This window comes from Neopsephotus bourkii, unplaced genomic scaffold (genome assembly GCF_033783945.1).
Source record: "Neopsephotus bourkii isolate Nb327-2 ecotype Australia unplaced genomic scaffold, CSIRO-AGI_Nbou_v1 NB_1120, whole genome shotgun sequence".
NCBI lineage: Eukaryota > Metazoa > Chordata > Aves > Psittaciformes > Psittacidae > Neopsephotus > Neopsephotus bourkii.
The window spans coordinates 1292466-1314825 of NW_026901606.1; the positions used below are offsets into that span (position 1 = coordinate 1292466).

General features: G+C 48.3%; 1 protein-coding gene and 1 long non-coding RNA gene across 6 annotated transcripts in view; one reads left to right on the forward strand and one right to left on the reverse strand.

Annotated features, from left to right (window-relative positions):
* Positions 1-12486: 12486 nt before the first annotated feature.
* On the reverse strand, positions 12487-13614 carry LOC133217152 (uncharacterized). The gene is made up of 2 exons (XR_009726812.1): positions 13380-13614; positions 12487-12830 (listed from the first exon to the last, which is right to left on the reverse strand). It is a non-coding gene; the product is annotated as an uncharacterized LOC133217152 (long non-coding RNA).
* ADAMTS9 (ADAM metallopeptidase with thrombospondin type 1 motif 9) overlaps positions 12823-22360 on the forward strand; it is an 81098-nt gene continuing 71560 nt past the window's right edge. For 3 of the 5 annotated variants that reach the window (XR_009726811.1, XM_061362323.1, XM_061362322.1), the window contains exons 1-3: positions 13261-13441; positions 13553-13941; positions 15121-15283. Coding sequence is in view for 3 of the 5 variants with exons in the window: in XM_061362323.1 (XP_061218307.1) it covers positions 13348-13441; positions 13553-13941; positions 15121-15283 (646 nt within the window). In the remaining 2 variants the exon portion in view is untranslated. Of the gene's footprint in view, positions 13442-13552; positions 13942-15120; positions 15284-16571; positions 16704-22360 lie in introns of those variants that run through there. The other 2 variants (XM_061362321.1, XM_061362324.1) reach the window with 2 other exon arrangements.

Consider the following 22360-nt stretch of genomic DNA (forward strand, 5'->3'; position numbering starts at 1 on the left):
CCGTGGATGTATTTAGGGGGAAACATTACTGTCAGGCTGAGTCAGAGGCCTAAATTCTCCTTCCTTTATCCATATAACCACATGAAAGCTTGTGCCTCCTATCCACAGAGTGTGCATGAATAATTTGCTTGGCATGAAACTGGAGCTTGCTAGCACAGTAACTATGCCTTTGTAAGCTCCATATGTCCCTTGCCTGGGACCTTTTCAAATGATATAAAACTGGTACTGTGACCAAAAAGAAAAAAGCCTGGGCAATGACTTCAGAAGCAACTGGGAGTGACTTGGAGCTCATGAAAGGACTCTTGACTTCAATGGTGTTGACCTAAGTCCATGACACTGGAGAGTTACATCCAGACCTTACAGAGATCCTGGAATGACCCCTGTGATCTGTGAAGATTGGGTTTTTAATCAGTGCAAAAGAGTCCTGATTTCCAAACACTTCAGAAACACTGGACTCTTTAACTGTACTTCTTGAAATACGCTCAAGAAATAAGTGTGCACACACATTGCATGTCCCTGGCCTCCTCTATGCACTGAACAATTTTTGGTGTAGAAGAGTTCCATAATGGAAGCGTAAACCTTCTGTTTACATCTAGAAACAAGATAAGGTACAAATTGCTGCAATACAAACTTCCTTGCTCTGGCCCTCCACTGACCTCAGCTATAAATGACGAGGAGCCTCCTTTCTCACAGTTGCAGGGTCTTTAGGACAAAGTTTCAGCCAGCAAGCACGCTTGCAAGGTCTTCTATGTGAATTTTTCCAACCGCCATGCTACTCATACACCATGGGACTCATGGCTGTGACCTGGGGATCAGGCATCCCCACTTGCAAGTTGCTCCAGACACCACCAACCACAGGGTGAGGTAAGTTGCATTTGCACGTATCTCCTGAAATCAAGAAATGAGCCATGGGCACTTTTGCTGAAGGGCTTTGGTAGCGAAGTGCACTCTTGTACCGCATTTCAGACTGATGGCAGGTATCTGTATGTGCTCCTATCTTCTGGATGGGTCAATCCATCCTTCATCCAATCATTTCTTTGCTGGGTCAGATAAATTGGTTGAAAAATATCCAAGTGAACCAAGTATAATTAGATTAAAAAGCTACTCATGCATTGTCCTATTTCTACAGATTTCAGTGGATGCAGAAGGAAAAAGATCTGCCAATAAGACAAAAGCTGGTTTCTAGGCAAAGGAACCTGACTCCCTGGTGACCTGGACGCATGGTCTGAAGGAAGGACACAAGGAGAGGGCTGGGGCATGAGGAAAGTGAAAGGGATTTCTGGTTTTGACAGCTGTAATTATAGCTCCATGCACTGAGAGAGCTCACAGCCTTTTTTGCTTAAAGCTCACAGCCATTGGCAACCCTAGTCTGGCTGCATACACATGCCATTGAGACTGGGGAGGGCTATTCTTAATCAGAATTTATTAAGCTGGGATTCCTATAACCATGTATGTTCTGGGTGCTCAGTGGAAGCTAAGCTATCATAACTGGTAACGATGTCAGAGCACAGGACAGTGCAAGGTCAAGCCTTTCAACACCAACACTGCGTTTGCAAAGTGGGGAGAGTTCCAGTGATGTTTGTATCCCCCCAGACAGGACTCAGGTCCTCTCCTCCCTGAACAGCTCAGCAGGGGACATCACTTCTGGCATGGGTCACCCAATGGCAGATCCTCAGAAGATGGACTGATGCTCAGGTATGGAACTGCTTACAAAGCTTACCTTGTTCTTACCCTGTCACCATTGAATGGTCACTGTTGGCATGCCCTGGAGATGGCATGGAAATGGATGTTAACAGAGCAGTAGTCCTTATGTGTTTAAGCAATGCAGAAGTTCCTCTTTTGTTCCTTGTGCTGTGCAGTGGGTTGCAAGCAAGTGGCTTAGGGATGGCTGTGAGACAGAAGGGCCATAGAGATGGCTCTTGGTTAGAGATGTTATGGAATCATAGAATGCTTTGGGTTGGATGAGGCTGCCAAAGCAGCAGAGAGGTGGTGACACTGGATCCCTTCTGATGCTCTCAGTATAAGCATGTCAGATCTTGAAAACTGCTGACTCCTGTCTCAGAGGCCTATTTTCTATTCACAGTGGTGTTCAAAAGTATTTGGTGCAGTCAGATATGCTGCTCTAAACCAGATGGTTTTACGTACACATAACCAGGGCTACAAAGTTACATTCGCATTATTTAGAGGCATTAATTCATTCGCAGAATCAAACAGGATAAGAATGTATTTGTTTTGATGAGCCCAGTATTACACATCTGTTCTTGGAGTGTTCTTTTGGCTCTTGGGGTGCTTGATGTGTGGGTGCTGGGAGATGCCAGCATGGCTCACCAGCTATGATGGTCTTAGGCTCTCAGCCAGCATCAGCCAGCATCTCCCTGTCCCAGTGTCGTACAAACACAAAAGTCTGCTTTTGTTGGTAGATGAAATGGCTCAGATTTGGACAATTCTGTTTTGAATATGGGCTCTGAATTACTAAGAGCCATGGGCAGGAACCTGCTATGAAAACAGTATAGAGAAACAATGCTGCTGCTATGCACGAGTTTTCCCTCTCCTGAAACAAATGCTACTCTTAGCTGGCCAGCCTGCATGGAGTAATGAATTAACTGAGTGTGATAAGGTAGGGGAACTCTGATACCAGCTCCATTTTCAGTCCTGTGTTTGTTCTGCAGTTAGCACAAAGGGGTCTTGGTCCCTTGGTAGGCCCTGTCATGTCAAAACAATGTCAGTTAAGTCAACAAATCCATTCATGTTACAGTGATTTCCAAGTCATGCTTCCTCCCTTTAAAAATTCTGGATGGAAATGTTAGGGATATTTAAGAATTAAGCTGATAAAACATGGGGAGAAAAATGTGGGAACAGCTGGCTCACAAACATGAGCCTGATTCCCATCACCAGCATTCAGTAATGCTATTTATATTCTAGTGTATACAGAAAGTAGAGGCCTGAAAAACATGGCATGTATATCCCAATATTCATGCATCATGAGACAGGGAATTACCCCTTTAGCAGCGCTGCCATGTCTCCAGGCATACAAAACATGCTGTCCATGTCACATCTCCTCAGGTCTGTCATGAACCTGCCAGTGATGAGGAGTCACGGTTATCAGGAAGGTCCAAATGATCCAAATCCTCTAACTATCTCTGAATAACACTTCTAGCTGGGAAAGAAATGTCATGCCCTCACACTGGGTGTATGTGAGTTCTATTGTTGGTGTAATCAAATTCAGCCCCTGATACTGTAGGTAATAGTGCTATAAACCTTATTGCAAACAGATCACACTTTGTTTTAGGAGTAAGTATATGAAAGCAACATCTAGAATACTGGCATGTTCCTTTCTCTTTCAGTCATGCTGCTTACTCCTACTGGCATCCTTATGGATCCTGTCACAGTTCATCCCTCCTTGCAACCAAAAGACAAAGTGAGGGTTGGTTTTAAAGTCTTGGGAATTTTGAGGACTGATTCATGGTTTTGTGTGCTTACAAAATTAGCTGCTTACTTTATTAACTGAAAGCAGGTAAGTCGTATGAATAAGTGATGATAAATACCTGCTTGTGCAATGAATAATTCATCAGTGAAAGAAAGTGCTGCAGGATAGTAGTACTTAAGATGGAAATTGCATAATGTCAGGTGAAGTTCCCAATGACTGGAAAAAGGGAAATATAACCCCCATTTTCAAGAAGGGGAAAATGGATGACCCAGGGAATTACAGACCAGTCAGTCTCACCTCTGTGCCTGGCAAAATCTTGGAGCAGATTCTCCTGGAAGGCATGCTAAGGCACATGAAAAACAACAAGGTGCTTGGTGACAGCCAGCATGGCTTCACTAAGGGGAAATCCTGCCTGACCAATTTGGTGGCCTTCTATGATGGGGCTACAGAACTGATGGACAGTGGTAAAGCAGTTGACGTCATCTACCTGGATTTGTGTGCATCAACACTGTCCCACACGACATCCTTGTCTCTAAATTGGAGAGACATCAATTTGATGGATGGACCACTCGGTGGATAAAGAACTGGCTGGATGGCTGCACACAAAGAGTTGTGGTCAATGGCTCAGTGTCCAGCTGGAGACCAGTAATGAGTGGTGTCCCTCAGGGATCGGTGTTGGGACCGGTCTTGTTCAACATCTTTGTCGCTGACATGGACAGTGGGATTGAGTGCGTCCTCAGCAAGTTTGCCGATGACACCAAGCTGTGTGATTCGGTTGATACGCTGGAGGGAAGGAATGCCATTCAGAGGGACCTTGACACGCTTGTGAGGTGGGCTGATGCCAACCTCATGAAGTTTAACCATGACAAGTGCAAGGTCCTACACCTGGGTTAGAACAATCCCAGGCACAGCTACAGGTTGGGCAGAGAAGAGATTCAGAGCAGCCCTGAGGAGAAGCAGCTGGGGATATTGGTTGATGAGAAAATGAACATGAGCCAGCAGTATGTGCTCACAGCCCAGAAAGCCAACCGCATCCTGGGCTGCATCAAAAGGAGCGTGACCAGCAGGTCGAAGGAGGTGATCCTACCCCTCTACTCTGCTCTTGTGAGACCTCACTTGGAGTATTGTGTGCAGCTCTGGTGTCCTCAACATAAAAAGGACATGGAACTGTTGGAACAAGTGCAGAGGAGGTCACGAGGATGATCAGGGGACTGGAGCACCTCCCATATGAAGATAGGCTTAGAAAGTTGGGGCTGTTCAGCCTGGAGAAGAGAAGGCTGCGTGGAGACCTCATAGCAGCCTTCCATTATCTGAAGGGGGATTACAGGAATGCTGGAATGGACTCTTCATTAGGGACTGTAGTGATAGGACAAGGGGTAATGGGTTCAAACTTAAACAGGGGAAGTTTAGATTGGATATAAGGAAGAAGTTCTTTCCTGTTAGGGTGGTGAGGCACTGGAATGGGTTGTCCAGGGAGGTTGTGAATGCTCCATCCCTGGTGGTGTTCAAGGTCAGGTTGGACAGAGCCTTGGGTGGCATGGTTTAGTGTGAGGTGTCCCTGCCCATGGCAGGGGGGTTGGAACTTGATGATCTTAAGGTCCTTTCCAACCCTAACTATTCTATGATTCTAATGTCAGTCTTCACAAGTCATTCTGCTACCTATAAAGAAAGGGATTTTTGCTCTCTGTCCTCTCTTCAGGCAGAAAACGGAGACAGTAAAAAACCCTCCTCTTAACACTCTGCATTTAGAAACAGCCTACATTTCAAGTAATTAAGGCTGATGATCCTGACAAACATTTGCCTCCAAAGAAATAGTATATTGTAAATGTAAACTCTCGAGATCCTTCCAGGCATACCAGCACAACTGTCTCCTAAAAATTCTTCCCAAGCCATCTGGTGCCTTATCTTTGTAGCCAAGCCATACAGTAACTTTAAAAGAGGATTGTTGCTTTAGTCTCAGGACCACAGATTCCCTTGGAATACTCCACTTCTTTCTATCAGGACCCAAAATGTCCAGCTGCAGTTCTTTGGGGAGATCCCTTCCTCATGTGGTTTGCAAAGGGGGTGAGGGAGAATGCTGTGCACTTCCAAACAGGGATTTACACTCCATTAATTCTCTCTATGGCAGCCCAGCCTGAGTGGCATGACATGAATGTGGCTACAAAGGCTGCAGCCACTTCACATCATTCTTGTAGCTCTCCCTGTACCTGTGAAGGGAATGTATGGTTTCCAGGTTTGCTCCTACATAGCGTTTGCCATCAAAAAAGGTATTTAGTGAGTGAGAGGGCAGGAAAGCATGGAGCAAAGATGGCTGATGGAAACAACTAGGGAGGGAAAGGACATCTCTGCTTCAGCTTTGCAGATCATCCAGAGTTTGCTCTCCCCTGGTTGCACACCACTACTTCTGATCCTGCTCCTTAACATCTCACCTAAATCCCATCATTTAAGAAACACCGAATTCTTACTAAGTGCCCTATTTTGGTTGCAAAAGCAGAGCTTGACAGTGAAGTTAAGTAACAAAGCCAAAGCTGCAGGCATCTGACAGCAGAGCACTGATCCAGCTACAGACCAGTGTAAGGGATCTTGTGTTAGCTGCTCAGGCAGGACAATGGCCTTTGTGAGGAACAGGCAGGTTGTTGCAGCCATGCACTCTAAACAGTGCATGGCTGAAAATAGAGCTTGCTCACCGCTCACTCATCCAGGGCAAACACAGCATAGTTGGGGAAAGACCAAATCCCTTTTTAGGTCTTGGTGACATATTTATATGCTGACTCTACACTGCTCTAGTCTGTTCCTTATCAATGCTGCTTTCTGAGGAAATTGGGTGCAAGAGTGTAGAAGCACATGTAGGAGAGCTCCTTCCTCAGCACAGCCTGCACTTAGCAAGCTAGAGACTTGCTGGAAGATGCACCTGCAGCATCATATTTAAGCAGTGTCTCTTACTCCTTTAGCATTAGTGGAGTGACCCCACATAACTGCTCTGGTTGGGTGCACCTTGTGGCTGTGCTAATGATGTGATGCCAGAAGTTGTGCCAAGTGATGGAGCTACTATTAGATTACCTCCTCCTTCTCTGTGCCAGACTGTGTCCAGCTACATGGGCAGTATTTTGAAGCTCCCTGGTTTTCAGCGCTGCACCTTAGAGAGAAGAGGTATTTTTCAATTAGAGAGAAGTGTTGTTTCAAGCTGTTGCATCTTGGTAATGGAATACTGGCTGTAATATATGCTTGTCAAGTATTCATAACCACAATGTGATATTGTAAAATCGCTCCTCCAAATGACAGAGGTCCTGATTCTGTCCTTCTCCAAGTCAATGGAAGTTTTGTTGATGAATTCTGACAGCAGCTGGATTAGGCCTAAAACATTCCCATTTATTAGCCATTAAAAATTGTTCTAATGTTTTTACAACTGGTACAGGCTTCCTACCACTGCACAAATGCAACAAAATCACAAAGACTTCCCACGGGAAGATGCCTTTACTTTTAGCTGGCTCCCTTGTGATACCCGTAGGGAAATCAAATGGCTTAGAGGAAAAGAGCTTGGTATAGAATCCCAGACTGGTTTGAGTTGGAAGGGACCTTAAAGCTCATCCAGTTCCAGTCCCCTGCCATGGGCAGGGACCCCCTCCACTAGAGCAAGTTGCTCCAAGCCCCTGTGTCCAACCTGGCCTTGAACACTGCCAGGGATGGGGCAGCCACAGCTGCTCTGGGCACCCTGTGCCAGTGCCTCAGCACCCTCACAGGGAAGAGCTTCTGCCTAAGAGCTCATCTCAGTCTCCCCTATGGCAGGTTCAAGCCATTCCCCTTGGCCTGTCCCTACAGGCCCTTGTCCCAAGCCCCTCTCCAAGTTTCCTGCAGCCCCTTTAGGCACTGGAGCTGCTCTAAGGTCTCCCCTTCAGGAGCCTTCTCTTCTCCAGGCTGACCCAGCCCAGCTCTCTCAGCCTGGCTCCAGAGCAGAGCTGATCTAGCCCTCGCAGCATCTCCATGGCCTCCTCTTGACTCACGCGAACAGGTCTGTGTCCTTGTGTCGAGGGCCCCAGAGCTGAACACAGAACTCTAGGTGGGCTCTCAGGAGAGCAGAACAGAGGGGAATCCCCTCCCCTGACCTGCTGCTGATGCTCTGGGGATGCAGCCCAGCACACAAGGGGGTTCTGGGCTCAAGTGCACATTGCCAGGTCTGGGGAGCTTCTCATCAGCCAACACCCCCAAGTCCTTCTCCTCAATTTAGTCTCTGCCCAGCCTGTATTTGTACTTGGGATTGCCTGAAACCATGTGCAGGACCCTGCACTTAGCCTTGCTGAGGTTTACATTGGCCCACCTCTTGAGCCTGTATCTGTAAAGCTGCTGAGCTTTTTCCCTACTCTAATGGATATTTGTATTTTATTATCTCTAAAGACAATCTGCTATTTGGGGAAAAGAATTAAAACAACCCTCCTAAAATAGTTTTACAGCTTAATGATCCCTGCAATGAAATATTACATTGTACACTGAGACTGCATGCAGGCTTCAGTGAGAGGGTGGAACTGATCCCAGGGTCAGAACACCATGACTGTGTCCTCGGCGAAACTGCCCATCTCATTCTCCTTTTCATAAGGTAATGGTGATACCTCACAAGGCTGTTATGATAATTAGCTCATGTGAATAAAAGTACATGGCTCGAGGGGTAAAGTTTTTTGTACCTGCAGAACTCCCAGTGTTCCCAGATTGCGTTTTGGTGTGGGATTACGGAACATCTGTTCTGTTTAGTCCTGCTAGTATTGCTGTTAACGTTTTGGCAAAGGCACCTGGAACACAGCACAGATGCATATGTACATAATATCAGAAGTCAAAAGGAGTGTATTCAGGTCCTGCTTGATTTATAGCCTGTCAAACACAAAGAGTAAACCAATCTTGTGTTTAGCCTGATGGCTTAATTTGCACAAAAATGGGAATGTCCAGAATTTAGTGTTTCTTGGCTCAGGACCTGCACCAGATTGCTACCTGTAGTAAAAAGGGTAGGGATCTATAAATGCTTGTCAGGCCAGTGGAACTGCCAGGCTGCAGCAAGACTCAGAACTTAGGCTACTCTGAGCATGCATTTTCCACAAGGCAGATAAGAGGTGCAAGCAAAAGTCTGCACAATGCTGGGAAGAGGGGAGGGGCGAGCTGGAACCAGCAGTTTTAAGTGGAAACGCTCAAGGGATCATTATGTCCATCCATGCTGACCTGAAGCCGAAAATCCCACACACTTCCAGTGCCTACGTGGGCTTTGCTGTTCCTCCCACCCAGTCCCTCATCCCTACTCATTTGTCTGTTTTTCAGGGTCAAAGTAGTTTCCAGGCAAACAGAGAGCTAGTTTCCTTTCATGTGAGTGGAGCAATATGACTTGTTTGCTTTTCCTCCTTCACCTCCTGTTCCCAAATGATAGTTCCCCACCCAGGCGAGGAGCAGGGCTGATGACTGCAAGAAGAGGGTTAGACTTGCATCTCTACTGCACCCAGCTTGCTCCCACAGCACACAGCTCCTGCTGCAATTCACTGGCTGGGAGGACATTTGAGTTGCACAGCTTGACCCAGACGAGGGCCACAAGGATGATCAGGGGCCTGACCACCTCCTGTATGAAGACATACTGAGAACATCAGGGCTGTTCAGCCTGGAGAAGAGAAGGCTGCGTGGAGACCTCATAGCAGCCTTCCAGTATCTGAAGAGGGCCTACAAGGATGCTGGAGAGGGACTCTTCATCAGGGACTGTAGTGATGCGATGAGGGATAATATGTTTAAACAGAGGAAGCTCAGGTTAGGTACAAGGAAGAAGCTCTTTACTGTGAGGGTGGTGAGTCACTGGCACAGGTTGCCCAAAGAAGTGGTGAATGGTCCATCCCTGGCAGTGTTCAAGGCCAGGTTGGACAGTCTCTTATGTCTGTGTCTAGTGTGAGGCATACCTGCCTGTGGCAGGAGGTTGGAATTTGCGGATCTTAAGGTCCTTTCCATTCTATGTGAGCAGAACACCTTCCTAAACTGAAAGAAAGGCAGCACAAGGTATCCTTGTTAGGACAGATGAGCAAGAGAGGCTGAAACCCAGTCTGCAAAGCTGTTAAAAGGAAATTAAATCTTTCACTTTCTGACCACACAGATTAAATGGAAGGAGAAAATGTTGGCTATCTTCAGTTAGCTTGTGGCATTGAAGAGCAACCATCAAGGGAAACAGTCTGCCTTCTGGGATAGTCATTGAGCAAGAGAGTGGATGCAGCAGATAAAGGAAGATGATGCTTACCCCGGAGACGCTCAGCAGCAAAGAACAAACATTAGTGACTGGAGATTACACACAGGGGGAAGGAAACACTAACTGGAGTGAAAAGCAGTGCAAAAACATCAGGAAATTTGGGTTCCTCGAGTGTATTCTTGCAGCAGTGCGCACTGCTTTAAATCTCCTATTGAAGTTCCGCTGTTGTGGTCAAGTTCTCATTTTGTAGTTTAGAGAAGAGGCATTTGCAGCTCAGCTTTTGCAGTATTTACATAGGTAAGACTTGCGGTGTTTTAAGGAGATTTTTCCATGGGTTGGTATGGGCTCTTAGAGGTTACTTCTGACTGGGTAAGAGCTTGGAGTCTGCGCAATTACCATACCGTAAGTATTAATAGATCTTTCCTAATAGAGAAGTCATTTGAATTTAAGATTGTAGCTTAGTTTCTCTAAACTCCACATAATCAGTTTACTCATACTTCGTCTTTCCTGATGCACTTCCTAATTGTCAGCTGTAAAGATTCAAAAGCTGCACACCATACAACTCTTAGGTTTGTTGGTGGAAATGGCACTGTAAGTAAGTAATGCCATGGTGCTAGAGCATGTTTAGGACTATTGCAAAGTCAGGATTTGGTCCCAGGAGTAAATTTCAGTCTGCTCTCAACTCTGCTCCATAATTGAGATCTAATGAGTCCCTCCATGCTTCAGCTCCCCTCTTCTGAAAGATAGAGGGGGTTTGTCTCTTGCCTATCCTCATGTCTGTATGTGCCAGGGTTTCAGATCAGTGAGCATGACTGTGAGGGTGCTCCTCCTCAAGACAGCCTTACTCCATTCAGCTCAGTGCCAACAAGAACAGGGTGACCCACCTGTGACCCAGCCAAGTCACAGGTAGGTGCTGCCACTTCTCACCCTGTGACAGCACTTGAGCTCCTTTGAACCCCACCTCAGAGCCAAAATAACTGGTTATCTTGTAGAAAACTGAGTTGAAAAGTCTTTGATAGGTTTTCCTGTGTCAGCAACTGAATAGAAGCAAGGCAGCTCCCACCAGTACCAATGAAGGGATACCGAGGTTTGCAGCAGTGGGATGTGGGATGTGAAATGGAGACCGTGGTTGCCCTGGGGCACTCCGCAACCCAGATAAAACAGCAGCAGACCCGTTTCCCAACACCATCCTGATCTGAGGATTGAGGAGATGCGGGAAGGCTGCACCCCTCTCCCCCAGGATACCTGCAGGACTAGCTCCACGTAAGCCTCCTCCCCTCCCCTCTGACTCAGCTCTAATGCTATGCTCAGCTTTTCACTCTCCTTCCTCAGGCAACTCTGTTCACTTTTCCTCACTCCCCCTTTGCTTGATATGGCTCAACACACCCAACAGGCAGAGCTGGCCCGCCCTGGTACTTCAAGGATACCTTTCTGCACCCACCTGAGCATGGGACATGGCCTCCTTCTCCTTTGCCATGACTTGTGGGGCATTATCCCAAGCTCCAAGCACTCTTATATCCCTCTTCCTATGAAGTCTGAAAGTTTGGGGAGCACATGGAAGTTGTGGGAAGGTCCTGGAATGCACAGGATGCTCCCACTAGCCCAGTGGAGCAACACTGCAGCTCAGGGAACAGGTATTACTTCTGCTGTGAGTTAAGTCATTTATTTGATGGTGAGACAGAAAGCATGAAGAATCAGAGCAAGAAAACATGCCTGGCGTGGATTCCTGGGCTGCTAAGTAATGATGTTGAGATTCCCCTTTTTGTTCATCCAGCAGCCCAAGGACCTTGGTGGCTTTTCCGACTCAATCAGGCCACAGCTCAGTGTGGGACGGGTGGGAATGCCCGTACTCTTTCATGCCGAGACAGGAAAGGCCATGCAAGCCAGGAGTTTGCCTGGCAGCCTCAGCAGGCTTTGCAGATTGAAGTTATTTTAGAACAGTCTAGTCTTTCCTCTGAGGGTTTCTTTCTTAACATAGGGGGATGAGCAAGCAATTAGCTGCAAGGATAGGAAGATGTTACTTGTGCAGCTCTTTGTGTCATTGAAAGCAAATCTGGTCCAGGTCTGCTCATGAGCAGGTGAGTGCATGGAGAATTGTATAGGGAAGAGCTGCTCCTGACAGAGGACAGCATGTACCAGAATGGGCACGTCACTGCTCCTGCACACCCAGAGTAGAAGCAGGGAGATGCCTCTCTGCTCCTCAGATCTGGGGGACCATCACCCAGCCACAGCCATGCTCACACCAGCCTAAGACTGGACATAGTGAGAAGACCCAATGCTGCTCTTGGAGCTGGCTGCATGCGAGGCAACTTCAGTCTGGAAGCATCCCAGCTTTGTCAAGCCCCTGAAGCCAACACGGGTGAGTTATCTATTGTAAGCATCCAAGACTTGAATTAAACACGGTTTGTAAGAGCGGGCACAATGCCACACTGGAAGGTTATGTGCCTTGCCCTAAAGGTGTGATAACTTAACTTGGGTCTCCACCAGCATGGAGATTCCTGCACTGTGCCCTGCTGTGCTGAGCTGTGGCTGAGGGCCTGCCCAGGAGCAGTTAATGACATATGGTTTTGCAAGTGATGCTTTGCTTATTTTGAGTTTTATATTCATTGTACCAAATTAGTAATTTACTGCTATTGGTTGAGGTTTATTAGGGCTTTACCAGTTAGTTTAAAAGAGCCAGGAGGTGCTGTTTGGCCAGAAGTGGATTCTGAATTGATGTATTTTAAAGCTTTACCTTCCTGCAGCAAACACTCATCTGTTCTTTGTCCCAAAGTCAAGTGAAGAAAGTGAACAACTTAAAACCAAGGTTTGGGGTTTTGGCTAAAGGAAGGGTAGAAGACAATGTTTAATTACATTGAACTCTGAAGGATGTCTTAGATTTCAATAGAAAAACTTCCAAATTGTAAACCAAAATAAACTCAGATAAGGAAATAATCTTTCCTTTCCCTCAGAATGCTTTAAAGAAGGAAAATCATCAATTATGCAAGAAAGCTCGGCTCTCCTCTCGGCGAGTGACAGGGTCGCTCTTCCCCCAGGACCTTGCAGCTCAGCAGCAGCCGGTGACGCTACGCCCAGGCCACTTTGCCTTCTTAAATCCATCGGTGAGGAGCAGCGGGGGCCGCGGCAGAGCCCCCCGCAACCCGCCCCATCCCGTCCCGCCGCAGCGAGGGCTTTTCTTGGCGAAAACCTGCGATTCCGGCGTTCCTCGGGAATGAAAGAAAGTGACATGTTGGAAGTGGGGGGAGAAAGAGAGAGAGGAAGGGCTGTCCCTTCTCCTGCAGGGCGGGATCTTTCCTCTTGCTTGATCTATGGAGCCCAGCCCCTTAAATTGGCTCCCGGGAGCGCCCCGGCCACCAGCCCGACGGGGGGAGAGGCGGAAAGCGAGGGAGAAGCAGGCAGGCGGGCGGGCGGCCGGATCCCCCGTCCCGGCCCGTCGGTGTCGGTCCCGGCCCGTCCGCCCCCCGCGCACCATGCGCGGCCCCCGGCGCCCCGCGCCCCTCCGGCCCGCCCGCCCCTAACGCCGCCCGGCTCCGGCGCCTTCCCCCGGCCGCGCTCCGGGGGGCGGGGAGGGGGGAGAAGGGGGCGAGAAGGAAGAAAAAAAGTAAGGATAAAAAACATAAGGGGGGGCGGGGGCAGGGGGACGAGAGGAAGAAGAAGGAGGAAAAGAAAAGCCAAGGGAAGCGGGGAAGGCTGCTCTCCTCTGAGGACAGCGCGCAGCACCATGCAGCTGGCGCCGCTGGCGCTGGCACTCACCACGCTCTTCATCGACGGCTTGAGGATAGGAGCGAGGAGGCAGAAGCTGCACCCCAGGCAAGGTAAGGGGGTGCTGGGGTTGGGGTACTGGGAGGGTGCTGGTGTGCTGCCCCCCCAGGGGGTAGGGGGCTCGGCCTCCCCACTCAGGGGCGTGTGGTTCTCTTCCCTTGCAGCCAAGCTGCTGGAGAAGCTCAGCGAGTACGAGATCGTGACTCCTACCCGGGTGAATGAGTTCGGCGAGCCCTTCCCCACCGATGTCCACTTCAGGCGGCGGCGGCGGAGCACCAGCGCTGCCCCCGACGCCTGGATGGCCGCCTCCGCCGCCTCCCACAAGGCACACTACAGGCTCTCCGCCTTCGGGCAGCAGTTCCTCTTCAACCTGACAGCCAGCTCGGCTTTCATCGCCCCGCTCTTTACCGTCAGCCTCCTGGGAGAGCCCGCCGCCCACCAGCGGCGCCTGTACGCCGAGGCGGCCAACGCCGACGTGAAGCACTGCTTCTACCGGGGGCACGTCAACGCCCGCCCGCGGCACACCGCCGTTATCAGCCTCTGCTCCGGGATGGTGAGACCCGCGTCCCGGTCCCGCCGGGCGCCCAGCGGCGGCGCGCCGGGGCGGAAGCACGGAGGAGGAGCGGGACGAGGGAGGGGTGGGCACTGGGATGGGGACGGCCCCTTCCCTCCGCCCCGCGGAATGGGGCTGGCGGCGCCGGCTCGCCCCTGTCGGGGGTTACTTCCACCCCGCTTGCATTATTCCGTGGAGTCCCGGCAGAGGGTGCTCCGCGGGTTTGGGGGGAGGAACTGCCACCCAGTGGCACCCCGGCGGGAAGGTCAGCGGGTCAGACCCGGGCCATGGACACCCTCCTGTCCCCGGAGTGCTGGCGAGGGCTGCAAAGGGGTGATGGAGGCTCCCCACAGCGCTGACCCCAGAGCCATCCTGCACCCCAGGGCATGCCCCGGCGGGTGATGAATGGATGCCTGGCAGCTCCTCTTGGTGCCCTGCTTTGCAGGGGAATGTTAGCAAAGGAATGAGCAGAAGGTCCCAGCAGGGCTGACCTTTCTGGTGCCTTATAACACCCTCGGTGCCTATCCCAGGTGTGCCCAGGGGGGTCTCTGCTGGTATCCAGCTGGTCGGTTGCTCCCCTGAGTGTGTCCACCCCGGCTAGTGCACGTGTGTGTGCATGGGCATGCCTCCCTACCAGTTACTGGTCATGCATCCCAGTGTAGGATGGCTTTTAGTCTTAGATATCTGGTTTACCCATCAAATCCCTATGTTCATAGTCGCATGCAACTAGGAGTGTTGGTATTTTATCATGAGCTGGGATTTCAGTGGCTGGACACCTCCCTCTGGTCCTTACATGTGTGTTGAAAGCCTGTCTCAGGGAGAGCTGCTGTATGAAAACCAGCACAACCAACATAGAGTTGCACTGAGACTTCCACCATACTGCAGCACCATCTCCCCTTGGGTGGGGGTGGTGTGGGAAATGGCACAGGAACAGGGTCTGGTAGACATGCCTCTCCTGTGCTTCTGACCTATGGATTAGTAATTTGCTTCCCATAAGTTGCAGTGGGGTGGCTGCAGGGTGCAGTGCAGGCTGCTGTTGGTGTGATGGGACCTGAAGCTCACATGGGTTACTGCAGAACCCGGCACTCCCTCATTAACCACTCATTGCATTGGGTAGTCCTGCTCCATGGTTTGTCATTGCCCAAAGCTAACCCCCTGCTCCTCTCTGGTCCCTCTCAGCTAGGCACCTTCAAGTCTGACGATGGGGACTATTTTGTAGAGCCACTGCTATCACTCGAAGAACAGGAGTACGAAGAAGAGCACAATAAACCACATCTAGTCTACCGACACCGGACACCTCCAATGAACTCTTCGGGGGACAGGCAGACTTGTGACACTCCAGGTACGCTTTCTGTTACTGCTCTTGGTGACTTGGCACCTATGAAAGGGAACTCATGCAGTAAAAACAGTAGGTTTGGGTGGGGCACAAGGGATGTAGAGTTGAGGGATCCCTCTAGAAATGGTGCTGTGTGAGCAAGGACCGGGCTCGTGGTGGTACTGCTGTCCTGGAGAGATGTGGTGTGCCTGTGCTTCTAGTAATGGGTTAGAAGGAAGTTGTGGTCAGGAAAAATGTTAGGTTTCCGTTTCATCCCTGCTGAGGCTGGCAAGAGATCCGTTGGGCTGTCTTGCCTTAAATATCCCATGAACATTTCAACTTGCTTTGTGTCCTCTCCTACGTGTAATTTCTAACCATCCTAATCTAATTTGTTCTCTGTCTGAAATTCTCTTTCTGTCCTTTAAATGACTTCTTGGTCTTGCTGTGCTCCTGGTCTTCCCTTCCCAAATGTGTTTGTGATTTGCAGTGTGTTATTTCTTTCTAGTGGAAATGAGAAGGTCCTAACACCAAGCCTGACAGTTCTTCCCTTATTAATCACTTTTCCATGGTTCATTTTCAAAGGCCTTTTTCCCTCATGGCCCTTTCTCCACCAGCACCATCTCCCTCACCTCCTCGCTCCTTCTTTCTAGTCATCGCACATATGAAAGAGCACAAGGCTTTATCTCCCCTTCACTTGCCTTGGTGAGCAATAGCCTTGCTCCTACTGTCCCTATTTTCTGCAGTGGCCTCCTGCTGCTCTCTGCTTCATTGACTTCCTGATTTTCACAACTAATCCTCTCCTTTGGCAGCAAATAACTAAGTTCTCTGCTGTTTCACCTACTGTTTTCCCTCCTCCTTTGGCCTGCAGCTAGATCTGCAGGAGCTTTAAAGTCTAAACAGAGTAGACCTTGACTGGCTTCCCTTGTGCAGGCTGCAAGCCGCTCATGTGCTGCAAAGTAGGTGGAGTTACTCAGGGAGTAAAGGTACCACTGGAGGAGAAGCGTGGTGCCAAACTCAGGCTTCATTTAACACGCGTGACTCATTTGGCACCCATGACTGTGGATCGTGGCTGTTGTTGAGTTATCGGTCTGTTCAGCTTGAACTGATCATGCTACCTCAGAAGATGCTCTGGTGCTCTGTGACCAGCCAGAGCTGATGCACTAGGAACATGTTTTTCTTCTAGAAGACATGTGGACGCATGTCCACATACAGGCATACGTGCTGGGGGACAATGGTACCTCTCACAAGGCCATCATTGTTTGTTCTTCCAAGGGTTGCTGCTGGACTATGCCATTCTGGTTTCTCTCTTCCAGCTGTTTCTGCTCCCTTCTTTGAGATCAGATGCAGGAAACTCAGAACAGTTGGAAAGAAACACGGAATCTGGCACATTGCATCAGTAGCCCTTGGAGGAACGGAGCAGCAGATCACAGGACTCATTGAATCGAAGGTAGCTGGGAGGGCTCTGGCTTTGGCTTGCGGTCTTCACTCTGTGCCATTATAACAGCCTGCTGTATTTCACACCGCTGTGTCATAGCTTCCATTGAGGGTATTATTCTTCTGGATCATGATTCACAAGAATAATGCTCCATCTGTGGTATTATATGTATGGTGTATATCTCTCTCCTCTTTTCCAACATGCTTTGCCTCTTGCTTATCTTTATTTCCTTGCTCTTCTCAGTTGCTTTGTGTAGTGGATGGAGAAGATCTTGCCTCTCACATACAAGCTTTAAGGTTCCAGATAGGTGCGACAGTTTTACTTGTCCTCCTGTCCTCTTTCTCTCCATCTCTCGCTTCCTCTTTCACCATTGTCCAAGGTTTTGAAAGAGAATGATGTATGGTGAAGAAGTCTTGGTCACTTAATTTAAGTAGCAAGTGCAGGGCAGCTTGGGCAATGCTCAACTTTGGTGTTCCCTGTGGATCTGGTGGAAAGAAGGCATCTCACATGTCTTTGGAGCAGAGGAGAAAAACCAAAATCTGGTAGCACTCACTGTTTTGAACAGGGTGCATCTGTCACTCCTAGCAGAGAATAATCCAGTGAGAAGAACGTGTGAAAAGGTGCATTTCCTTTGCAGGCTTCTGGCAGGGATTGAAATTTGCTCAAAGAGGAGATTAATGCAAAGGAAACCTTTGGTACCCACCCTGCAGTGAGCAAGTGAGCCTGCATTGCCGGGCAGTGGGGCTATTAAGAACAGCTTTCTGATAGTCTTCTTCCTGGAAATGATTAATAAGCAGCACACTGGTGTGCCCTTGCCATGATGATGTAATTATAGACTTATTGCAGTACCCAAGAAAAGTTTCCCTTGTGAGTTGACTGACAGGTTGAGTAAAAGCTTTCATTTCCAGTGGTCTCCTGGTGTTACTTTTGGTTTTCAGCATCCTCAGGTCAGCTTACAAAAACATGTATTTGATTTTCTATAGAAGTTTTAATTAGCCATTTCTGATAATGGTTTTAGGTCCTCTGACATATGAGATACCCTGCAGATGTTGTGAAAAAAAGCCTTTCTTCTCTGAACGCTGATGGATATCTAATGCAAACTGTGCTCTGCATATGAACTTTCATAGCATAACACCAGGGTCTCCTGGCAATGCACTTCAGCGTCTGGCGTATAGCTCAGCCACCGCAATAAAAACTCTTGACAAAGTTTTCCTTGGGGTAACAGGTTAATGTAGTTTCAGTCATAGGAAATGGTGCAATTTCTCCTCCTTCCCTTCTTTTAGTTAGTACCGTGAATCAATTTGTCATCTGGTCAAGGATCTGGCAGAATAATTAGTTGCACTTTACTGAATAGCCCTGACGGGATGAAGAGTTGGCCAGGTTGAGAGCGTGATGTCAGTAGGTGCAGCACCGCTACCACCCATCGCTTCATGATAGCAAGCTTTTCCGATCCAGATTATTAATATCCGCTTTTTTGAGGTGGAGGAGGAAGGGAAAAGAAATTCTGATCCTAAAAAAAGAAGAAAAGGAAGTGGCTCATTGCGAAGCTGGAGAGTGGAGCTTTCCTGCGCCCCGCGGAGGAACAATCTGACTTCGATGATAAAAGGAGCATAGCTGCATCCTGCAGCTGTGTCCCTCTGTGCTGGCCAGTACCGGGGGGCCAGCAGCAGCAATCTGACTGGCCCATCCAGTCTGACCCCCTGCGAGGAGCAGACCAGCCAGCCCTACCCACTGGTCTCCATATGAAACCCCAAAGGTTTGGTATGGCAGAGAGATGTCCAACTCCAGATGCCAACGGCACACTGCCTCTAGTCATCACCTGAATAAACCACTTTGGGCCACCTCTTGCTCTGCATAGAATCACAGGATCATAGAATAGTTAGGGTTGGAAAGGACCTTAAGAGCATCAAGTTGCAACCCCCCTGCCATGGGCAGGGACACCTCGCTCTAAACCATATTACCCAAGGCCTTGTCCAACCTGGACTTGAACACTGCCAGGGATGGAGCATTCACAACCTCCCTGGGCAACCCATTCCAGTGCCTCACCACCCTAACAGGAAAGAATTTCCTTCTTATATCCAATCTAAACTTCCCCTGTTTAAGTTTTAACACATTACCCCTTGTCCTATCACTACAGTCCCTAATGAAAAGTCCATTCCAGCATTCCTGTAACCCCCCTTCAGATACTGGAAGGATGCTATGAGGTCTCTTGTGTCCATTTCTGCTGCCTCTTCTTTCTCTCATGTTTCCCACATTTTCTGTCATTGATACGGTTTTTAGGTATATTTTGGTTGTTGGATCCTCTGGAGCTCTTCTCTTCCATTTTTTGGGCGGGGGGTGTGGTAGCGTTAGTGTTTTACTGAGTCTTATTCAACCATTCTGCTTGTTGGCTACCCCTTGTTCTAAGACAGATTGGCCTCCACCTGCCTGGTGGCACCAAGCCACAATTGCCTTGTGTCCATGACTATAAATGCAAGAATTGGGCTTTCTTGTCTCCCCAGTTCTGCTGCATGCTCAGCTATTACATTGCTCCAGACTTTGCCAATTCCTTGTTGCTTTTACTGTGACCCTGTTGCGGTGCTCCTGAATGAACTCTTTTAGGGCAGCTCCTTGTTTGTTCCCACTGCATTCATTTTGCTGCTCTCCTGATCTGTGCTTTCCATTTCCTTCCCAGCTTTGTTAGTCAAATACTCCCTGTTTCATAATTCCTTTATATTCAAGACCCACCAGTGGCTAAGATGAATGAATCAAGGACTAAATCTTTAGTGAGCATTAGCTGTTCCCATGACTTCTTGCTGGTCAGCCATGCCTGTCCTGAGGCTGGCGTGTCAGACGTGGGCTCCAAGGCTGCGTGTGAGGATCTTGCACTAAGTCCTGGCTCCTTAATGAGAGTGCTTAAAGTGGGAATATTCACCGTGGGCAAAACTCCTCATGCAGAAGCAGCAATAACACTCCAGCAGTGCCAAACTAGCAGGAAGATGATTAGAGCTTTTCCTGTTTCTGGAGGAGAGCCAAGGGGCTGCAGCCAGCAAAGAGGCCTTCCAGCAATTCGCGCTGAAGTGGTGAGGTTTTGGAAGCGGGCTCAGAGGAGCACAGGACAGAGCTGATCTTACCTGGGCAGAGCTGGCTGCTGGCAGAGGTGGGAAAGTCCAGTGACTCAGCTGCTGAGGTTGCTTTCCAAAACTCATATGCATTACCAGCACAGAGAGCTGCTGGGCACAGCCTGGAGGCTTAGCACTTCCCAGAAATGGATGTAAAAGGGTCTCAAATTTGCAGCTGGGTACTTAGCTGCAAAGTGTTGAAGCAGGTGGACTACTCAGGAGGCAGCACATGTACCACAAGCAAGGCTGTGTACTCATATGGGTGAGGAGGAGAAAAGAACCTGTGTGCGTGTAAGTTGTGTTGAAAAGGTTGCTGTAAAAAGCACAAGACAAATCAGCGTGAACCAAGTCTTGCCGCTGAGCTAGCGTGACATGGGCTTAATCAGTAATATGTCACTGATTTTTCAGTTGCATTAATGAGTAATTTGTAATAGATTACCCTTTCATAGTAAATGTAACAACCCTTCACACTGAATGTGACACTGGGAAGCCCCCAGAGCAAAGGAGTGCTACCCTGGGTCTTGAGCAAGCAAATGGTGCTGCCAGCCCCATGACTGCAATCTTCTTTCTGCATGATAATTAGCAACAGCCTGCTCAGCTATTACAGATAGTTGTCATCTCTTTCCCAGTGCCACCCAGATGCAAAGAGTCATTGATGAACCCATGGCACAAAGAGGAGATGGTCCTGCCACTGTGTTCCCATGTGCTTGAGGAGTGGCCAGGTTGAGGTTGATTGGGAGTGGGTCTGCTAATGTGTTATCAGTGCTGTGACCAAGGAGGTGACATGGGTGAGGATGTGTTGGGGGTCTGGCACCATGGCTGAAGCCTGACTTTGTCTCTTTCCATGTTTCATGGTCTCTTGTTTGTTCAGGCAGGTGATAAGCTCTTTCTCCAGCCTGAGCTGCAGTTTGAGGTATAAATCCCATGTTAGGACTGTCAGTGGTGGGGACCGTGGCCAAACAGGCTAGAGGAGGAAAATTTCATGCTCATTCTTCAGACCACTTATACATGTTACATTCTTATTTTATAGCAGGTTTGAGGCAGAAACTTTAAATGTCCTTTTCCACAGGGCTCAATGTTTGTGTTCTGGTGACTGGTCCATGGTGAAATCCTAGCTTCTTTTCAGTCAAGCTGTTGATCTAAAGCCCTCTTGTATTTTCGCTGTTCCTTTTGGACCATTTGTCTTCCTTCTATCTGTGACCTTACTTTGGTTTTCAACTCCTCCACCCAGCAGAACTTTACATTCTAGATGTCTGGTTTCCAGGCAGGTCTTCAGGCAAATTCTGTGCTGCTGGGTCTCACGTAGCCTTGGGGTAGCAGATCTGCAGGGAGGTTTTCCTAAGCCTTTGCTTCCAGGTTGAGCAATCCCTGTGCTCTTTCAAATGTCTGTTTAAGCTGTCAGCTTTGCTTTTGGCCTCAGGGTAAAACATTGACTTTGTTCTTTCCCTCAGAAAAGTTTCTCATCTTGAGGAAGTGAATTGTAATTTATAGTAAGATAGTAATTATTTCAGGTTTCCTTCCCTCCCAAAACCGGCAAACGAGAGAGTTACGTCACAAGTCCCATATGCTAATGTAATTAGTTCTTTTTCTGGCTTCCTATTGAGGTAATAGCGCAGTAACAGCCAACTAGTACTTGCTCAGATGGGCCTGGGATGTCAAGCATAAGCTTTTCCCATACTGATTTAGGAAGGGATCAGGCTGGGATGTTTGCGCTATCTTGCCGTGTGCTGGCAAGTGAAATAAGGTGTTAGACTGACTTTGGTTAAAAAATGTGATTACAGCCAATAATGCAGATCCCATACTGTAGTTTTGTTTTAAAATTTTTCAATGTGAGTTACAAGTGAGGTGCATGAATTATCTTGTTGTTAATATTAAAAATGTATCAAGTCTGGTACCCTAATGGTGGAAAACCAAGATTGTGTCTGAGCAAGTCATTATTGCTTGGTTATTGTTTTGCAACTTGAACATAGTAAGTGAAGAGAGTTAAATTACTCTCCTGGAATCAAAATTGATGTAATTGTAATTTTTCAACTACTTTTACATCGCCTGTGTGGACATCCACTGAGGAAGGGCAGGTGGGAAAAGCAGGGAGGTATCAGTTTGGTCCTTTCCATCTGTACCCCATAGCATATGCAAGTGAAAGTAAACAGGCTGACTATTCTGTGACTTCTGTGATGCACCATCCCAGTTCAAGGGATGGTTGGATGGAGCTTGGAGCAACCTGGTCTAGTGAAAGTGTCCCTGCCCATTGCAGGGGGTTAGAACATGATGATCTTTAAGGTCCCTTCCAGCCCAAACCATTCAGTGATTTTATGTTTCTCTTTCCACATGCCTGTATTGGCATTACCAGTTGAGTTTCTTTCTTTCTAATGGGATTTTTTTCTGATCTTTTGATCTTTCACTGAGTTTAGTACAAAGCTATGGTGATCCCAGTGTTGTTCCTGTTGGCATGGTACCTTCTAGGTATCACTAGACATGGACATGGATAACGTGTTGGTGCACTTGAGGCTGTCATGCATTGGAAGTTGAATTAAGAGCAAGCAAGCAAGCAAGCTTAGTATTTCAGGT